Source organism: Cottoperca gobio, chromosome 5 (genome assembly GCF_900634415.1).
Source record: "Cottoperca gobio chromosome 5, fCotGob3.1, whole genome shotgun sequence".
Classification (NCBI taxonomy): Eukaryota; Metazoa; Chordata; class Actinopteri; order Perciformes; family Bovichtidae; genus Cottoperca; species Cottoperca gobio.
The window spans coordinates 25974606-25995626 of NC_041359.1; the positions used below are offsets into that span (position 1 = coordinate 25974606).

Consider the following 21021-nt stretch of genomic DNA (forward strand, 5'->3'; position numbering starts at 1 on the left):
AATATGACTTAACGGGCAATAAAAAACTCAACAAACGCACATATAATAAGTATTTCACAAGCGGCAGCCTCCGGGTCCGAAAAGTAAAGCATGTGCCTTAAACTTGCATCTTTCTAATATCCAGCAAAGGGCGACCCCACTGGTCTGATTGTATTGAAGTCTATGAGAAAATGACACAACTTCTCACTTGATTTATTACCTCAAGAAACATTTTAGTTTATGGACTCAATCGCAAGTTTCAAGTCTTCTTTAATACAACATGTTTATTTGTAAATTATAGTTTGAAGACGGACAAAAAGCAAAGATGGCGACGGTATTCCACCAACCAATGGGTGATGTCACGATGACTACGTCCACTTCTTATATACAGTCTATGGTATTTCACAGTATTCCAAGTTTCTACAATTAGAGCCAACTTTATATAGTCAATAAATAATGATTTCATGTTTCAGCACTAAAAGAGAAACTATAAAATCCATCACAAGCACTTGTTTTGCTTCTTTATTCTGCACATTTAGCAGAAAAAGGAAGGAAACAGATGAGATGATGAATGGAGAAAGGAGAACGACATGGATCACGAACTGCAGAGAGAGTTAGAGGTGAGAAAAGTGACTTCATCTTAACTTTGGCTTTGACTTCAAATCTCCCCAACTGGATTATAAAACAAGACGCACGACTTCCTGTGAAGGTTGAATCTATTGAAGCCGCAGCTTATTATTATTCATACGTAATTATGTGAGTATCTCATAGTTAAGGATATCTTGTATTTCTGAGATGATTCATAATTTTGTGTTGACATAATACAATTGTATTTATAAGCACCTTTTAAGTCACCTAAGGACACTTTACAGATAAAGCAATAATGACAATATGAATGATATATGAATGACTTAATTAAAGTACCTAATTACTGTAACCCTTGGTAATACAAAAATAATAAAAACTTTTTCAAGGGGTGGAAATGCACTAAAATATCAAATCACATTAAAATGAAACTCTCTAATAAAATAGCGTGCTTTTATTCTGAAGGCCGTATTGGCCCTTACAGTTCACTAACTTGTACTGCCCTCAGTTTACTGAACCTCATCCAATACTGTTCATCTAGCATGTGACCCTGAGGGCCGAGTAGATATTAATTACCCGGTGAAAACATCTATAACACTGTGGTGCCAAACACAAACCTCCACAGAGGACGAGTACAGCTCATTTGTACTTAAGTAAAGTACTTAGTTACATTCAACCACTGACTCCTTAAACCTTTTTATTTAAATCCCTCACACTCAGTAGGTGTTTGTTCTGTTCCTGATTGTCTTTATAATGTTTTACTGCTTTATTTTATGTATATTGTTGATGTTTTATATTTGTACCGTCATGTCGACTGTTTGATTAGGTAACGTCACTCATTCATGTGCAATATCAATATTATGTACAATATTATATCCTGTGCAATATTATATATCATAAGTGCAATAATTAGAAATTCGATATTCAGTCTGTCCGCTATATTTAGTTTATTTGAACTATTTAAAACAATTATTGATTGTACTTTTGTACTTGGTATTGTTGTTGTACTGTCTCTTTGCTGCTGTAACACTGAACCCTGTCGTGGGACGTATAAAGGATCATCTTATCTTAACTCTGTGTTTGTGTCTCGTAGTTTCCTACAAAGGATCTGATATGTAGAAGTTCTCAAAATGACTCGTCCAATCAATTAAAAGTATAAATGTATTTATTTATTTTAGTTTCATAGCCTTAACAGTTTGCTGTTTGAATAAACTCGTGTGACAAACATCGTTTCCATGAAGTTGTTTTGAGTAATTCTACATTGTTTTAAGACTAAGAAGTCAAATGTTTCTGTAATCAATACTGATTCAATGAACTTGATGTCCTAAAAACATAATGATGTCAAACTGACTGTTCATTGCATAGAACAGTCAGGAGGACAAACCACGAGGCGAATAAAGGAAATCTATCGGCTGACACTTTGAATTAATTAATGTATTAATTGCAGCTGTAAACTAGAGAGTTTTTAGGTCAGCTGATGTCTCTACAAGCACAACATTTAACCCACACTCAGAATTATTTTACCTTTATAACATTCAGATTTAGTTGACATTGTTAAAAATATGTTTATCGACCTTAATAATAAACGTATAATAACATTAACACCTCTGACAACGTCAAACTAATTAACATTAATAGACATCATAAAAGTAGACTTATGATTGTACAAGTGTACCGAATAAAGTGTCCACCATCGATAATGAGGTTTCCAATAACAAATTTAAATTGAGCAGTCATGACCTTTGACCTTTACGTTGAGCAGTGGGGAGAGATTCATCTCAGAATTATTAATACGTAATAATTAATATTATTAATTACTAATACGAGTCAATTTGTGTCTCGTAAAAGTTCACTTGTGTCTTGTAAATTCACATTTGAATGAATTTGTACAAATGCATAGATATTTATGAATCTAAGTGTGTGTCATTATTCCAGGTTAGTTTATGTGTGTGTGTTGCTTTGTAACGGTGTACGGTGTGTTTGGGTCTGTTGTCACACTGAGGTATATCGAACAGGGTGGACATCCTGTGTTAGACTGAGCGGGGAGGGAAACGCCCGGGAAGGAACGGCTGCTGGCAGAGGGCTAAAAATACAAACATGTACATGAGTGGGGGGCCCAACACGTGGGTCGAGGGCCCCCGAGGGTCAAAATGTACAATAATTGCTTTATGCAGCTGAACTTTAGATGACAACACAGTGAAACAGCATCAATACACCAAAGATCTGGACGCACAGAACGTGCACAAAACTGCAACAGGGAAGGTTTGAACATGCTGCCACCACAGAATCAGGAAGTATTTTGCCTCGTCAAAGAAAAGAATCAACAGCACGTAAGGAAACGAGAGCTTATGTGCCACATGTCACCACTTCTTGAGACAAGAGCAGCTTGGGTGTAAACCTTTTTAGACCAAAGCTGAGCCATAACAGAGAAGTTAGTTTAGAGGAGCTGAACTTACGTTGATGTCCAGACTGCAGAGACTGAGGGAGTCTGCATCTCTGCTGGCCTGCTTCCTCTTCTTCTGCAAAAACACAGCAAACATTATGTTAGATGGAGGGCAGGTGTTTGAATTTAAGAATGGATCAATAGGAACATACTGCATCAAATGACTCAAATATAATAGGTTGTATTGACAAAACCCACTGACAGTTAACACCAAACCTGCAGCTCTGTGCAGCTTTTAGCTCCTTGCTTTGGTTACAGAGGTCAGTTTGCATAGCCATTAGCAGTAAAACATACCAAGATTTTCAAAGTAAAAGCACTCGTTGTTTTGCCTTCTGGTTAAAACAAATCGACAGGTTTGGAGAGTTTCATTAGTTTAAGTGAAGAAAGAGAAGAGGGGAAACGTATTGTCCAGATTTACACAATTCTCTCTTTCCATAAAATGTCTAAAATGCATTTTGTCATCACACTAAAGCAACGCTGTTTCTCAGAGTTGACATCTTGGAGAGGACTTTTGCACAACAACAGCGATATTTCATGACCTCATCTCATGTTCAGTAACTGCAGCCAGAAGATGTAGTTGTGTAAACGTGGAATTTTGACTCAAATGGCCAAAGAATGTCATTCTTTCTCTGAGTCGCAATACCCTGTATATCTTTTATCACAACAATTATTAACAAGGGAAAAGATTCTGCTACACAAAATTACGTTTTCTTCAGACTTTCTTGTGATTACTGTTTAACTTAAGAGGAAAACTATTACATTAAAGAGAAAACTTGCTCTTTATTTGTTTATTAGTGTTCAAATCAATCCATGGCTAGATATGTCTGAATACTTGTCCGACTCCTCTAGATCCCTCGGGTCCTCTGACACTTGTTTAGGGTCGGTTTAGGTCACAGGACGTTGGGAACCACGGGTCTCTGAGGTGCTGGGACAGAAGGGTTTTAGTTAATGTCGTTGGGCCTCATGCAAGAACAATTTATTATTCTTATCTTAAACCTCTTTTACTTTACTGTGAGGTTTTGTACGAGTCTCTTCACTGAACATCTCTGTAATGAAATATGCTGATAAAAATCATAAAAGGTGAGATGATGATGTGATCAGGAGAATCATTTTGTATCACTTTTGTTTTGTTTTATATTTCAGTTGATTTCAGTGTCACATTTAGAGTTAACTGCTCGTATCAAAGTAAAACGAACAATATGATCATGATGAATTAAAGGAGTTCCTGTAGCTGCCATGACGACAAAAACAACAGGAAGAAAACACACAAACACCTGACGAGAGAGGTCACTGAGGGCAGGGTATGTGTGGGAGGAGGAGCGGGAGGAGAGGAGGCAGAGGAGGGGAGGGGAGGGGAGACAAAGAAAGGAGCAGAAGAGAGGACGAAGAGGAAGGATCAGAGGGAGAGGAAGAGAGAGGAGGTGAAAGGAGACGAGGGGAATGGATGAAAGGAAAGAAGGAGGGAGAATTGGGGGAAGGAAAAAGGGAGGATGGGAGAGGAGAGGAAAGGAAAACAGCGAGAAAGGAGATGCTCAAAGAGATTAGAGGAGGAGATGATATGAGACGAGGACGAGGAAGACATAAGGAGACTGGGAGGAAGAAATGAGGAGGAGACGAGGAAATGAGGAGAGGAGGAGACAAGGAAGAGCAAGCGATAAGGAGATGAGGAGACAAGGATGAGGAGATAAGAGGACGAGGAGATAAGGAGACGAGGAGGAGATGAGGAGGAGAAGGAGAAGATAAGGAGCTGAGAAGGTAAGGAAGAAGGAGATAAGGAGACGAGGAGCAGAAGGAGGTGGAGGAGGAGGAGGAGGAGAGGAGGAGAGGAGGAGAGGAGGATGTTGGGGATCACTGCTGCAGACTATAACAATAGCAGGAAGTCTGCTGTTTGTTCAGTATTGTGTTGAGACTTTGTTGTTGGCCGGACGTTATATAACCTGGCAGACCTTACCTTTAACTCACTGTTGTTATAGAAACCAAGGAGGAGCAGATCTCAGTCAACTAGAATTTTATATTACTAAGATTATCTGCGTTAAGAATAAAAACAATGTGACTATATAAACTCTCATATATTGACGATCAAACTTATAAAAACAAAGTAATGAAACTGTCAAACTGTACGGTGAACTCGTTAGAGAAGAATGCCATTGTTTGTTTTTTTCTTATTACAATTTAATATTATTGAATATTAATATTGACATTTATTTATCCCAATTTTTATTCCAAATGCATCTTATATAGTTTTTTTAAATATTATTATTTATTTATTTGTATTCATATTCTTGTTTCTCTGTACCATTCTGTTCAATAGAATGATCTTTCATTAAAGATGATAAACATAAGAATACACATACATACATATGCATACATTGAATCTACCAGTGTCATTCTTCAACCATCAGAAGTCAATTATTTCCAAAAGCTACTTATTGTTTTTAAGGTATGGTTCAACATTTTGGGAAATTAAAAAAATATTATTCTCAAGTTTGTCTCTTAAATATGAACCAGGAGACAGTTAGCTTAGCTTAGCATAATGACTGGAAACAGGGGGAGCAGCTAGCCTGGCTCTGTCCAACCGTACAACAATCTGCCTATCATATCTCCTCTTTTTAATCTGTGGTTTTTATAACCTAATTCAATTAAAATGTTGGTTTGCACATGTATGAAATACTGTATCATGTGAGTTTGTATGAACTGATCTAAAGTGTTCAAAGCTGCGACAGAAAGTCAATTAATCAAATTGCTGATCTAATTAATCGTAAACTAATTTGACAAGTGATCATTACTTTAGGTTATTTTTTAAGGAAAAATGTCAAAATGGTAGCTTCTCAATGATACACTTCTTGCTGTTTTTCTTGGTCTAGGATCTGAATACTTCTTTCATCACTGGTGTAGACACAGCCGTAAACATGGATGCAGGCGTTCATGGAGTATGACTGTGGCGTGTGTCACATTGCCTACATACATACTTAACACAAATAAAACACAGAGAAACAAACACATCGTCGACCTGTGAAGTGTTAGTAAACCCTTGAAAGGCATTCTGGGACGCATCGACTCACCCGATAGTAAACAAGCAGACAGCAGCCCATCATCAAGATTAGATCTGCTCCAAAAGCACAGTTCAATTAAGTCTCTTTGCACATCTGCTGCTCCTCTTATCACTCCTTTCTCTTCTTTATGTGGCCTCTCTCCTCCTCTGAATCACCTCCTTCACATTGCTATTCTCTACTTTCTTCTTCTTTCATTTTCTCTCACACTCTGCTTTTTTCCTCTTCTTCTCTTGATCCTCCAGTTTGTCAAGAGACACTTATTCTTCTCCTCCTCTTTTTTGTCCCGCTGAGGCAAACTTTTAAAAGATTCTTTCTCCTCCTACACCTCCTCAGTCACAATCTAAACCTCCTCGGCTCCACCACCTCTCTGAGTGGATCTACAGACCCTCAAGAACAGGAACCCTTCACACAATGTGTGCTGTGGGAGTGTGTGTGTGTGTGTGTGTGTGTGTGTGTGTGTGTGTGTGTGTGTGTGTGTGCACTCTGCTCCCATTGGACAAACAGGAAGTGACGGTCGTCGGGGGAAACAGGCCGTCTATAATTAGCAGCTACAGGAGACACGGAGACACCAGTAGTAGGGACATTAGCTCTGGTTTATAATAAAAAACTATGAGTTCATATAATAATAATTGTTTTTCGGTTACTCTATGGCGAGCGCAAAAATGAGAAGAGCGGGTAACCGGTCAGCTGCAACAGCAACGAAGAGAGCGTTGTGTAAATGACGATGTGTCGGCGCTGCTCCATCGTTGTAAGGGATGTGAACGGAAACACATGGAAGATGCTAACGAACGTTCAGAGCGATAAATGTTTAGGTGCTAACTCGGTGGAACTAATTTATTTCTTTATTCTATGTATTTTGTTTTGTCTTTTTCATAGCATAATAGATTATTTTCAGTTCACCTGTTGCCTTTTGAGAAAGTGCTCGTACAGTGTAATACAGTAGTGTTTCAAATGTTCCTTTTTCTTAAAGCTGCCAGCGGGCAACATGCTGCCTCAGTCCCCAGCAGGACGGCTTTGACAATATCACCCAAATTACATCTTTTATTAACATGCGAGGAAATGTTTCTATTGAACCGACACAACATTCACACATTTCATTAGCCACAGGGAAGTCAGTGTCACTGCTTTGGTCCGGACTGAAATGTGAAATCAGATTATTCTCTTCTTTATTATGTTATATTAGAGACATATGTAATGGAGTCACCTCGTTGCGCTTTATGTGTAGCGTACAGAGGTCATAATGTTGTGAATAATGTGAGTCAGTTTGTTCTTACCCCTCTGAGGGACCAGCTGTCAGGAGAGAGAAGAGAGAAGGAGGAAGTTTTCTTCTGCAGCTCCGACCTGAAGGAAGAGAAGAGGGAAGGAAGGAAAGAAGATTAATTAGTGTTCACTCTTCCCTAACGCTACAGAGCAACTCAGACGGACCGCCGCTAAACTTTACTGGACTCACACACACAACATAATCCATTCAATCACATTTCTACAAAAATAAATAACATGCTGTTGTTGTTTTGATGAAATGCTCTTAAGGAAAGATGAGAAATCACAATACAAAAAACCTCAGTGTTCACTTCACGAACAAAGCAGTGATTTCATTTTATATTAATTAGTTTAAGGGCTTTAGAGGACAACGATCCTCCAATGTTTTCTAATATTGTAAACTTCAAATAGGGAGTTGATCTTGAATCTACTGTGAACATTTGTATGCAAGTTTGTTTGCATGAAATGTTTTTGTAAAGTGTCTTTGACTATTTAGAAAAGCGCTATATAAATTAAATATATTATTATTATTGAAACCTGGTTTTAATCAGATGAAAATTATTTAAATTTTACAAGCTTATTGGCTGTTTTGTAACCTTATTTAATTTGGGTAATTTGTCTGCACACGTGTATTTAAGTATTTTTCACAATTATTTTTTATTTGTTAAAACATTTTTAATTAATTTTAAATTTTTCTAATTTAAAATACTTTTAAATAAAACATTTTATAGACAAAACGACTAGAGGCCCTTAAGTTTTAATGGTTTACTATTCTCACATTGTATGTGTGTATGATTTTGTGCAATATAATAATAAACAATAGAACAACGTCCAAGCGTCAGAGAGACAGAAACACTGAATTTATCAAAAAAGAAGCCTATTAAGTATTTATGATTGTAATTGTTTTTAAAGAAATACTAATTTTACACAAACTTCCTGCAGTTATTGCGTTCACTATTTGGGAAGATTGTGCAGTTCATCAGTTGTTCTGTAGGGGTCCTCAGTTAACGCAACGATAGAAAAGGGGTCCCTTAAGGAAGAAGGTTGAAAACCACTGCTCTCATGTTTATAAATCCTGGAGAAGGACGTCCGTCTGTATCTGCAGGAAGAAACAACTAGGGTTGAGTTTGACCAGAGCTCCCCTTGGTGGTATCTTCTGGCCACTACATATAAACCGTAAACAAACTAAAAGGTCTTGAGTCTACAAACATACAGTAGGTAAAAAAACAACTAAAGAAAGTAATGTTGAGGAGGCACATCTGAACGCAGCTAAGCATAATGCTCTGCCGCTCTTCTGGTAGACGTGCAGTATTATACTGAGATGAAAGGAAGCTGCCCCACCCACACATTCTCCACATTAAGAACATAATGTCTTGCCTGTAGCTTGAGAAAGTTTGCTCTGCTGTCCATGATTCATGTGACATACTTTCAGCGCTCTCATGTGGTACAAAGTTGTTGTTTTGTTTTTTCACATCTGTGAGTCGGCGTTGAAGTGCAGAAAATCAGTGTGCACGATATTTATTAGCATTTTTATTTATTATTTTGCATATTTGTTTTAGATGTCACTCCTTTTTGAAGAACATGACCTGCCCTTGTGAGAAGTAATTGGATGTTTACCGATCATGAAATTAAAACTGGTTACACCTGCTTCCTACGTAGAGAATAGATTGGTATTAAATATGTACACCTACTATCTGCCTGTCACATTTACACTGAGGAGTAAAATAAGTAATACCCAACACTTGATTAAAATGCTTTCTAATAATAATGTAAACCAAGAGTAATCCCACTCACTCTTAATACACATTTCTACATGAATGCATATATAAATAAAGTCATAACCACATTAACAAATGAGTGGCAGTTACTTAGTTATTAATGCATCAATAACTATAATCCAATAATATAATATAAACTATTCTTCTAGTACTTGTTTTGTTATGCTACATTTACTTCCTGTTTGCATTTAAGTTTTAATAGTTTGATACGAGCAAGTTATACAAAGTTCAATGTGCTGTATTTTAGGGTAATGTGAGTACACCATATAACCTATGGCTCTTTCGATGACGCGATATGGCTCGCAGACAATGTTGAGCTGACATTTTAACAAGTAATAAATAATTATACTGTGTCATTTTAAAGTAAAACATTTAGCAGCGGATTTTGTTTTAGTTCTCCCCTCTCCTTTCCTCCGGTCCATCTCTGACTGTAACTGTGTGCGCACGTGTGTGCGTGTGTGTGTGTGTATGTGTGTGTGTGTGGGGGGGACGCGGTCGCCCTGCCCTTCGCGAAACAGCTGAGGAGAAACTGCACAAAGCAAGCAGTAGACCAGGGGTGTCAAACTCAATCACAGAGAGGGCCAACATTAAGGCATCGTTTCGGGGGTGAAGCTTGGAAACTGCAGCGCCCACAGAGACACACTTTGCCTTGAGTGTGTCGTTACACTGGAGGTCAATCAGCTCCATTTGGATGTTCACATGTGCTGTTTCCATGTCAACTGCAAACGGATTGCTGAGCAGTTCATGCGCCGTCGGGAACACATCGGTGGAGATGGATTGTCAGTGTTTGGAAACACGTAGTGACCAAAGTTTCCTGCTGCATCAGAGTCTCCCACAGGCAGCTCGGCTCTTCTCCCGCATCCTGCACTAATCAGCTCTTTTCATCACATCACAGGCTCCGTCTGTCGTCAGTCCCGTCAGTTTGTCCCGGGGCAGGTTCATTTCTAACACATTTAGATACTTCATCAAATATGTATTTTCCCGTGGTTGCGCCATGCATTGATTTAATTACCAAAACCGACGGACCAGTGATGAGAGACATGATATTTTCTCACGGCCGGATATAATTGTGGCCTTGAGTTTGACACCCGCGCAGTAGACACAGAAACGTGCACATAAATTAGATAAATAACATAAGCGTTTAGTTTATTTAATAAAAGAGCGCCTGTTCAATGTGAAAAGTGAGTTGTGAATATTAAATAAATAAAAATCAGAGGGGGGCGCGGGGTTCCGTTGGAGGGGGGGCACAGACAATGGTAGGGGAAACACTGATACCTCTTTTAGTACTCGGAGACGTGATATACTTCAAACTCAATGTTATTAAATATATGGCTCTCAAGGAAATACATTTAAAAATATTTGGCTTTAATGGCTGTCCATGCCAAAAAGGTTCCCGACCCCTGATATAAGGGATTACAGATGCCAACACATGCTAACAGAAACTTCTGTGTGTGTGTGTGTGTGTGTGTGTGTGTGTGTGTGTGTGTTTGTACATTACAAGTGTTTAAATATGTGTGTGTTTAAGTGTATGACTCATTCATTCCTAGGAGTTTGTGCTTTTTCCAATAGCACAAATCATCCCACCCTGGATGCACATCCACCCACCCACCCACACACACACACACACACACACACACACACACACACACCACACACACACACACACCAGAGGTGTGTTTGGCTGCAGGCTTCTTCTTCTCTCTCTCTCTGTCTTCATCTCTCTTTCCTCTGGTTGAGTCTTTAACGCCCATCTGTTTTTAATCTCTCAGTAAACAGTTTTCAGTTTTCAGACTCAAACTGAGTGTTTGGAAGTCAGGATGAGGAGAAGAAGTTCTGAAGAATCGAACTTTAGTAAAAGTTTTATACTTGACCAAAAGCAACAATGAATTGATCTACTTAGAAGTATCTGTTTGTGTATAAAAGCCTGATATATCTTCTCCCTCCGTGCCAATAGACGGAATCGGAGTTTCGGGCTTCCGGTGGAATCGCAATGCATGCTGGGGTGGCGGGCCTAGAAAAGTGAGCACCAACTCTACAAGGGCCGCCATATTGGATTTCTGCTCTACGTGTTTACATTGTATTTGGCTAGTTTTTAGTGTGTAATCATCGCTCTTCTAGTTATGTGATTTGGATTACAATGGGAAGTCTTGGGAGCCCAAGAAATCTTTGTGGATTTGCAGTGAGCATTTCATGCCAGGAAAACCAACAAATGAATTCCCTGATCCTGAACTCGACCTGCGGTATGTAGTCTATCTACTTGATTTATATATTGACAAATGTACTTTCTATATATTGAGTTTTATAATAATTAACAAACACAAGTTAGGTATATATTTATAATAGTTTACCCTGCAACACAACTGCAATAAGCACTTATGATATCCGCCAGTTTTCTTGACTGCGCAGATCCATGCCTGAATGTGGCGTTTGGGAAATCTTCATTGAATTAAACATTTTGCTTTCAAAAAGCAAAACTCAGAATCTGTGAGAGGATTGAAAGATATTTGTTTCAACCAGCCAGAGTCAAACAGTCTAAATGCTTTGCCTTCTTTGTATTCGTTCAAAGTTCGTTTATGAAACTCGACATGGTTCCCTGGGTGGTCAGACATTAAACATAATGTTATATCGCTGAGGTATATCGGTGGCCAAGAAGTCATGCTGTTGTTTTCATCGACCCGGCCATCCTGCAGTGTCAAGGGATCAGGCACTGAAACGCCACTCGGCATAACCAAAAGCTTAGTCTTTGCTTTGTCTGTGATTGAAAGTCTTTCGTTAGCTGTTGGTTGCTCCTCAATGCTCATCTCTGATGCAGCAAACACCCTGATGCAGCAAACACCCTGATGCAGCGAACACCCTGATGCAGCGAACACCCTGATGCAGCGAACACCCTGATGCAGCGAACACCCTGATGCAGCGAACACCCTGATGCAGCGAACACCACACCCTGATGCAGCGAACACCCTGATGCAGCGAACACTCTGATGCAGCGAACACCCTGATGCAGCGAACACCCTGATGCAGCGAACACCCTGATGCAGCGAACACCCTGATGCAGCGAACACCCTGATGCAGCGAACACTCTGATGCAGCGAACACCCTGATGCAGCGAACACCCTGATGCAGCAAACACCCTGATGCAGCGAACACCCTGATGCAGCGAACACCCTGATGCAGCGAACACCCTGATGCAGCGAACACCCTGATGCAGCGAACACCCTGATGCAGCGAACACCCTGATGCAGCGAACACCCTGATGCAGCGAACACCCTGATGCAGCGAACACTCTGATGCAGCGAACACCCTGATGCAGCGAACACCCTGATGCAGCGAACACCCTGATGCAGCGAACACCCTGATGCAGCGAACACCCTGATGCAGCGAACACCCTGATGCAGCAAAACACCCTGATGCAGCGAACACCCTGATGCAGCGAACACTCTGATGCAGCGAACACCCTGATGCAGCGAACACTCTGATGCAGCAAACACCCTGATGCAGCGAACACCCTGATGCAGCGAACACCCTGATGCAGCGAACACCCTGATGCAGCGAACACCCTGGCAATAAGCTCCAGTTCTGTTCCTGAAACCTTTAAATTAAAAATACTTTCAAAGCTTCGACTTTCCACATCTGAGCCTCATCATAAGAAAGGAGTTCAGAACTCATTGTAGAGTAGTAGGTTTGTTTACAACACGCTTGAAGAATAAGCTAAATACAATGTAAACACGTAGAGAAGAAATCCAATATGGCGGCCCTTGTAGAGTTGGTGCTCACTTTTCTAGGCTCGCCACACACTTATAGAATAACACCAGCATTGTTATTAAAATGGTCAGAAAAACTGAGAAAAAAGTTTGAACATCTAGGAAACTGCTCCAGAACAAGCGAGTAAGTGGGCCTTGGGTGGAGTATGTTTTATGAACTGTTGTTTCTGAGGTCAAGAGTGGACTGACAAGCTCAATTATTCTTATTTAAATTTATTTAAAAGAAAACTCAAATCTTCTCTGACTGTCTGTGAATTTAATATAAAAATAATAATTTAAAAAACGATAATAACGATATTTCAGAGCAGCCACATGTTAGCTCCGTCTTCTCCTCCAGGGAGGTGGGGTGACAAAGTTTCCTGCTGAGCATGATGTGGTGACATCGCAGCGGAAACACTGAGCAGCTGAACCCAGACCTCCGAATCTCAGCTCACCACTGAACCTCCAGCAGACTGACATCTCAAATCAAAAGCTACATCATTATTACTCATTGTGGCATCATGTATATTTATTTTGTGTTGTGGTTGAGTAATCGAGTCATTTATTGAGCATAATGCCAAATATTCCTTGGTTCAAGCGAATGTGACGTTTTGCTGCTTTTCTGTTTTATAACATTGTAAACCAATACTTTGACGATTGATTGAGTTTCATAACTAAAACATTCAATACCTTCAATTATTTTATTTTATTTAACAGAAAGTTCTCTAAACACATGAAGCTGTCAGAAAAACTAAAAAGTATAAATGTTTTAAAAAGGACAAGCTAGCCTCTGATTATAAATCTACATTAAATCCTCCAACAGTGGACAAACTTTTACACTTTTACATTATTGCGTGTTTCTGATTTTTATTAAATGTTGCATGTCTTCTGATGGGATGCAACATATCAATGAGTTTGATCATTTATAATCAAAAGCAACCAATTCTTACATTTGTCCACACAGAACTGTCACATCCAGACTGCAGGTCGGACAGACTGCGGTTTTTCCTTCTTCATTTTAGTGCTTTGAGACTGAATAACTTCCACATTCACACAGATCTGATTTCATCTGGTCGACCGGGGCACAAACATCTCTGGGACATAAATGTAGCTCACCTGGTTAGAGCGGCAACGATTAGTCGAATAATCGATCGACAGAAAAATAATCACCAATTATTTTGATAATCGATTAATCGTTAAAGTCATTTGCAAAATGCTGTTTTCAGCCTCTCACATATGGTCGGTCTGTTTTATATCATATTAAAATGAGTACGTAAATCTGAAGACATCACTTTGGACTTTGAGAAACTGGGATCTACATTTTTCACTATTTTATGACATTTTATAAACCCAATGATTAATGGAGAAAATAATCTGCAGATTAATTCATAATAATGGTACAGCACTGCATGTCGTCCCCTGTCTCTCTCCCTTTCCTGTCTTTCTTCGGCTTTACTAATGAAGGCAAGAAAAGCCAAAAATAATCATTTAAGAAAAAAACAACAAAAATAAAAATAAAAATCTCTGCTTTGTTGAATTTGTGTGAATATGTTCAGATCACGCATAAATAAAACTGTGAATTTGTCTAGACATTAAATATATATATATATATATAGTGTAAATGCCATAAATACAGTAAACAAAAATTAAAATAAATGCTTTTTATTAATGATTTAAAAATTCAAAAGGACAGAACACAACTTGTGTTTTCATTTTCTTCTTAAGAAAAACTGTAATGCTCTGGACTACTGCTGAACTGATCTAAACTGTAAATCACACCCACACACACCCACACACACACCCACACACACACCCAAACCCACACACACACCCACACTGGTAGAAACATGATGATTAGCGACAGAACAAAGCAGCAGAAGAACAAAGATCTTCATTGTCCCTGAACAGCAGAACCACATTCCTCCAGAGAGCAACGACTCCTCGTCTGTTGTTTTGACTCCACGGTAACATTCACACGTAGCAGCAGTGTATGTAATGTAATGTAACTAAGTATATTTACTAAATATATACTGCTTTTACTAAACTAAGTAATGTACTTAAGTACAATTTTGAGGTACTTGTACATTACTTGAGTATTTTCATGTTATGCTACTTTCTTCTTCTAATCCACTAAATGTGTTTGCACATTTTATGACATGTTATTATAAGTTAGTTAAAGTAATTAAACGCCACCTTTACCAGCTGCAACATTAAAATGATGAACACATGAATGCATTACTAACTATGATCATATAATATATTATATCATTCTGAAATGGGCCATTCTGCATAATGAGTACTTCTGGTACTTGCTATATTTTGATGCTAATACTTTTGTACTTTTCCTTAAGTAAGATTTTGAATGCAGGAATTTTTATATAAGTATTTCTACATTGTGGTGTTGCTATTTATTTTTTAAACATCTGAATACTTCTTCCACCACATTACTTCAGCTTTTATTAAAAATGTTAGGAATCTATTATATTTAGTTTAAATTCTAAGACTAATCAATATTTGAATATCAACAATCAATTAAATGACTCTGTGTGTCTGGTAGATTGTTTTAGCCTTACAAGTAAAATTCCAGCTTTTACAATTTTACTTTAGTAAAAGTATTTAGCATCAGAATATACTTCAAAAGTAGGCTACAAAAAGTAAAAGTACTCATTAGGCCGAATGGCCAATTTCAGAATATATATATATTATAATACTGAATTATAATTATTGCTTGACTTATGTGTTCATCTTAAATGTGATCGGGCTCATTGTTTACTTCTTTTATAACGCTGAGTAGCTTATGAATTTCACAAAGGGATCAATAAAGTTGTATCTTTATCCATAATAATACACCATCATTCATTATCAAATAAATGTGGTGGAGTAACAATATGTACCACTGAGATGTAGTACAGTAGTATAGTATACGTATAACATAGCAGAATATGGGCCTAAAGTACAAATACCTCAAAACTTTACTGAAATAACTTATATTGTATATTTATACATATACACATCTGTTTATATAACCTTTTCATTCATACCTCCCATTATTACAGTACACAGTATATTATTCTACCGTACAGTATTTATATAACAATGTTTTGTATGTTATTCTATTTTAAATGTATATATTTGTACTTATTCCTGCATTGTACTTGCACCATTATGTCTTTATTTCTTTTGTATGTCTTAAGTATTCAGTACGTTGCATTGTTGGGGGAGTGTGAGACTTTTTATTGACAACAACAACGCTGTAGCTGTTTTGCATATATATCTTTGAATCTTAGTTACTTTCCATCAATGGTAATTGGTAAAACAACAAATAAACATCACTTTCCACACCAAGCTGGCATGATGTTTACAGAGTGTCCGTGTGTGTGCGTGCGTGTGCGTGTGTGTTTGCAGACCATAAATCACTCTCAGGCCAACTTATGACTCACAGGGCAGCAATAAAATCCTCCTTTCTTCTCCCTCTCTCTCCTGTAGGTCTACACTGTGTGTTTCAGGGTCTCTCTCCCTCTCTCTCCCTCTCTCTCTCTCCCTCTCTCTCCTGTAGGTCTACACTGTGTGTTTCAGGGTCTCTCTCCCTCTCTCTCTCTCTCTCTCTCTCTCTCCCTCTCTCTCTCCTGTAGGCCTACACTGTGTGTTTCAGGGTCTCTCTCCCTCTCTCTCTCTCTCTCTCTCTCCCTCTCTCTCTCCTGTAGGCCTACACTGTGTGTTTCAGGGTCTCTCTGTCTCTCTCTCTCTGGCTCTCTATCTGTCTCTCTATCTGTCCTCTCTCTCTGTCTCTCTCTTCTCTGTCTCTCTATCTGTCTCTCTCTAGTCTCATCTCTCTCTGTTCTCCTCTCTACTCTCCCTCTTCTCTCTCTCCTGTAGGCCTTCACTGGTGTGTTTAAGGGTCTCTCTCCCTCTCTCTCCTCTCTCTCTCCCCTCCTACCACCCTCTCTCTCTCTCCCTCTCTCTCTCTCGCTCTCTCTCTCTCTCTCTCTATGTATCTCTCTCCCCTCGCTCTCTCTCCCTCTCTCCTCTCCCAGTAGGCCTGCACTGTGTTGTTCGGGTCTCTCTCCCTCTCTCTCTCTCCCTCTCTCTCTCCTCTCCCTCTCTCTCTGCTCTCCTGTAGGCCTAGCACTGTGTGGTTTCAGGGTCTCTCTCTCTCTCTCTCTCTCTCTCTCTCTCTCTCTCTCTCTCTCTCTCTCTCTCCTGTAGGCCTGCACTGTGTGTTTCAGGGTCTCTCTCCCTCTCTCTCTCTCCCTCTCTCTCTCTCTCCCCCTCTCTCTCTCCTGTAGGCCTGCACTGTGTGTTTCAGGGTCTCTCTCTCTCTCTCTCTCTCTCTCTCTCTCTCTCTCTCTCTCTCTCTCCTGTAGGCCTGCACTGTGTGTTTCAGGGTCTCTCTCCCTCTCTCTCTCCCTCTCTCTCTCTCTCTCTCCTGTAGGCCTGCACTGTGTGTTTCAGGGTCTCTCTCCCTCTCTCTCTCTCTCTCTCTCTCTCTCTCTCTCTCTCTCTCTCTCTCTCTCTCCTGTAGGCCTGCACTGTGTGTTTCAGGGTCTCTCGACCACTGCTCATGTACAGCTTTTATAAAGTAACACACAGACAGACAGTGGAAGAGTTAACTCCCTGTCCTCCTCACATTCTTCTTCTCTTAATAACAGAAAACGCCCCGTTTTGATTATATCTCATCTTTTTTTAATGTTTTTTACCGAAAAGTAATCTTTTCCAGCGCGGCCACTCACCTTGAACCCCGGCCGTTGACATCCATCACCTGCCGGCATCGGGCTGCAGCTCCTCCCGGCGCCCACAAACAGATCCACTATCAACGGATTCAAAAACAAACAAACACGGAGACTTCACAGGAACGTTTCTGACTCCTGTCACGTGTCTGGTGAGTAAAACAAACTAACTTTTCCCCTTCTGTAATAAGTGAGAAAGTGAAATTGAGTAGGAAGATTAAAGCCGAACAACAAAGTTGTTAGAGTCGCTGAGAAAATCCTCCTTTCATGTAACCGTCAAGCGCGTGCAAGAGCCAGATATCTCTCTTCCGGTGACTCCTTCAAAATAAGAGCCACTCATTTATTGTTCAGTGACGGTGATGGAAATAAACTAAATATATTTGCTATAAGTGCTAAAAAACCCGAAAACTTTACTTTATGTCCTGCTACCAAGCCTGTTCTCTCATATTTTATTATGACGCCTAAAAGTTTTTTGTTTGGTCTTAATGTCACATGTTGTAAGCATTGATTTCTATAATGAAGAGAAAAAAGTGCTGTACTTAAGTACAATTTTGTACTTTACTTGAGTGACTCCCTTTTCTATTATTCTTGCACTTCAATTCAGAGATAATTGTTCTACTCCACTACAATGATTTTAAGTCTTTAGTTACTTTGCAGACTAAGATTATTAATACAAGATATAATAAACCAATACACTATTATGTATTATTATAGATAAATATACCCATCAGTATATAAAATAGTTAAAATCAGCCCCACCTTTACCAGCTGCAACATTAATGTGATGCTTACACATTGATTATTTTATAATCCAATAATATAGCCTAATATAGGGTCATGAGTGTACTTGTAAAGTGTACTTTTACTTATGAAAAAGTATATATTGATGCTAATATGTTTGTACCACTGAAAGCAATATATGTATTATCCCATTAAATAATGTACTTACCTATTAACAGTTGAGAAGAAACAGTAACTCTCCAAACTAGTGCTAAAACAATTAGTCGATTCATCTTTTAATCAACAGAAAATAAATCAACAAAACACTTTAAACTGAATATTGTTTTTAAATCGTTCATCAAGCAAAACATTTATTATTAAACAGAATATATTATATTATAGCCTTTTCTATTGTAGTACTATTATAACAGTTGTGGAACCAATGAGCAACATTTTACATTTGTTTGGTACTTATATATATATAAATATAATTAGGATTATTTTTCATTTAACAAAATAATTTGTCAAAGGTAAAAAACTGAAAAATAAAGATCAGGTTAATAGTTAAATAATTAGTGTAAAGGTCTGCGCTTTTATTTTGAAGGCAGACCTGTGCAGGCCGTCTGTGAGTTTTAGAGGCTTCTGTTGTTTTAAGCATCGACGCCTCACAGCTCGCGCACTATGGAGCTGTCTGATGGTTTTTATATCAGTGAAGTAAGAGTGTGTTTTACTGTAAGAAACTAAAACTTGTTAGTCAGCTTGAAGCAAATGAGAGATGATTACCAGCCGTAAAGCAACATAAATATTGTGCTGTGAGTATTTCTTCATAAATTAAATTTTCTTTCTTCGTATCTTTCTGGTTACCTGATAAAACTGCTTTTTGCGACAGCTTTGTAACTTTCATCTAATTAAGAATATGCATGAGTTGATCTTTGCCTCTTATTGTCTTTTTCTATTTCACTAATCTGGTTCAGGTAACTGCAAAAATTGTGTTTATAATTATAATCAGAAAACCTTAAAAGTCAGAAATGGAGGGAAAATATAAAAAGACAAACATTTTATTAGATGGATTTTTCTATTTCCTACATTAAGGTACTATAAAACAGCACATTTCTATAAAAAATTAGAAAGAATAGTAATACAACGGTCTAACTATACAAAATTGAAGCAGAACAGACGTTTCCAGGATAAAAATAAAAATACGAAAACTATTTACAAAGAAAGCTGAATCTTCCCTTTCAACAAACTCAAACCTGCAGATGAACAAGAAGTCGTCAGTTGAGCAGGGAAATAAAAATACTTTATAAAACTTTAAACATATGGTTTGATCCTGGAGAACACAACAAAATGTCTGCAGAAAATATGTCACGGGATCAATAATGGAGGGTGTGGAGGCTCAATTATAAGAAGGAATTATCAAAAGAATATTCTCAAATGTAGTCACAATAATGACTAAATCACAATTATGAAATACTTAAAAGTACCTCATAATTTTGACTTAGTAAATGGAAAATGTGACATAATTTAATCATTTAATTTGACAATATTTCATGTATTTATTTCTTGTTCTGGCAGGAATGGGCTTCATCTTTAAAGTGGTTTAACAACAAAAGTGTCACTTTTCATAATGCCCCCCATCATCGCTGCTTTCTGCAACAATGTTAGAAAAGGATTACAAAGAAATACAAGACTATAAATGTAACATTAATATTCAATACTTTAAAATATGTAACCACAGTATTCACATGTAGAAGTGGCGCCACCAGCTGAATGAATTTAATTGTATGTTTTGAACTTGTGAATTAGAAAGCAGAGAAAATCACTGAATTTCAATTCAACACAAACTTCACACAACTCTTCCACCATATTATATCACATTAGCAGGTTTTAGTACATTTGTAACAGTTCTGTTTATTTAACCGTTTATTGATTGATGGTTAGGCAGTGGTCATCGTGTTGTTTGCTTCTTTAAGGATGAGCAGATGTTGCTCATTAAAGGAACATCTTGCTCATTAAAACCCAATGAATATTGATAAAATGATTATCATAATAAAAAATGCTCCTCCCAATATAGATAATCAAATGAAAAAGTAGCACCTTTTAAAGTAAAGCATTAGTGATGAATATGTGGTTCTTGTTTGATACACAAGATAAGCTCTGAGTTTGACTGTTATTATCCATTATGGACGTCCTTATGGTGTTGATACAGCAGCTTTTGGTAAACAAATATTTGTAGGATAACAGAAGCTGCTATGATCCCGTTAGTGCCCCGGAGCATCAGAATAGCCTCGTGTCTTCCTGCGTTTCTGCATCACAAGTGCCTAAACATCAACTCATACACGAGTCAGCTGTCAGTCAGTCAATCAATCAATCAATCAATCAATCAATCAGTCAACCAATCAATCAGTCATCGTAGTGCTGAGGCAGTCTTTGGTTTGAACTGGTCCACTCCGCCATAGCGAGGAGATCCAGTCCTTCAAAAATCATCCAGGCAGGGCTAACAAAGTATCTTAGTTACGAAAGGACAAGGGTTCTACACGCAGTGGCTACCATAGTTACCAGAAGTAGCGTTCTACACTATGGTTCTACCACAGTTACCACAGTTACCACAGTTACAGGGACCAGTGTTCTAGAACTCAGTGGTTACAATATGTCTCATTTCCACTGCATGGTTCGACTCCACTCCACTCACTTTTTGGTACCAGTTCCTTTTTTCTACAGTCGTTTTCCACTGCG

General features: G+C 38.4%; 1 protein-coding gene across 1 annotated transcript in view; it reads right to left on the reverse strand.

The window, feature by feature from the left end:
• The window catches only part of arhgef3 (Rho guanine nucleotide exchange factor (GEF) 3), a 28945-nt gene extending 11120 nt beyond the window's left edge, over nucleotides 1-17825 (reverse strand). Inside the window, 3 exon segments of the mRNA XM_029431109.1 lie at nucleotides 3021-3083; nucleotides 7335-7401; nucleotides 17569-17825. Coding sequence (XP_029286969.1) covers nucleotides 3021-3083; nucleotides 7335-7401; nucleotides 17569-17594 — 156 coding nt within the window. The 5' untranslated portion in view covers nucleotides 17595-17825.
• Between the last annotated feature and the right edge of the window lie 3196 nt (nucleotides 17826-21021).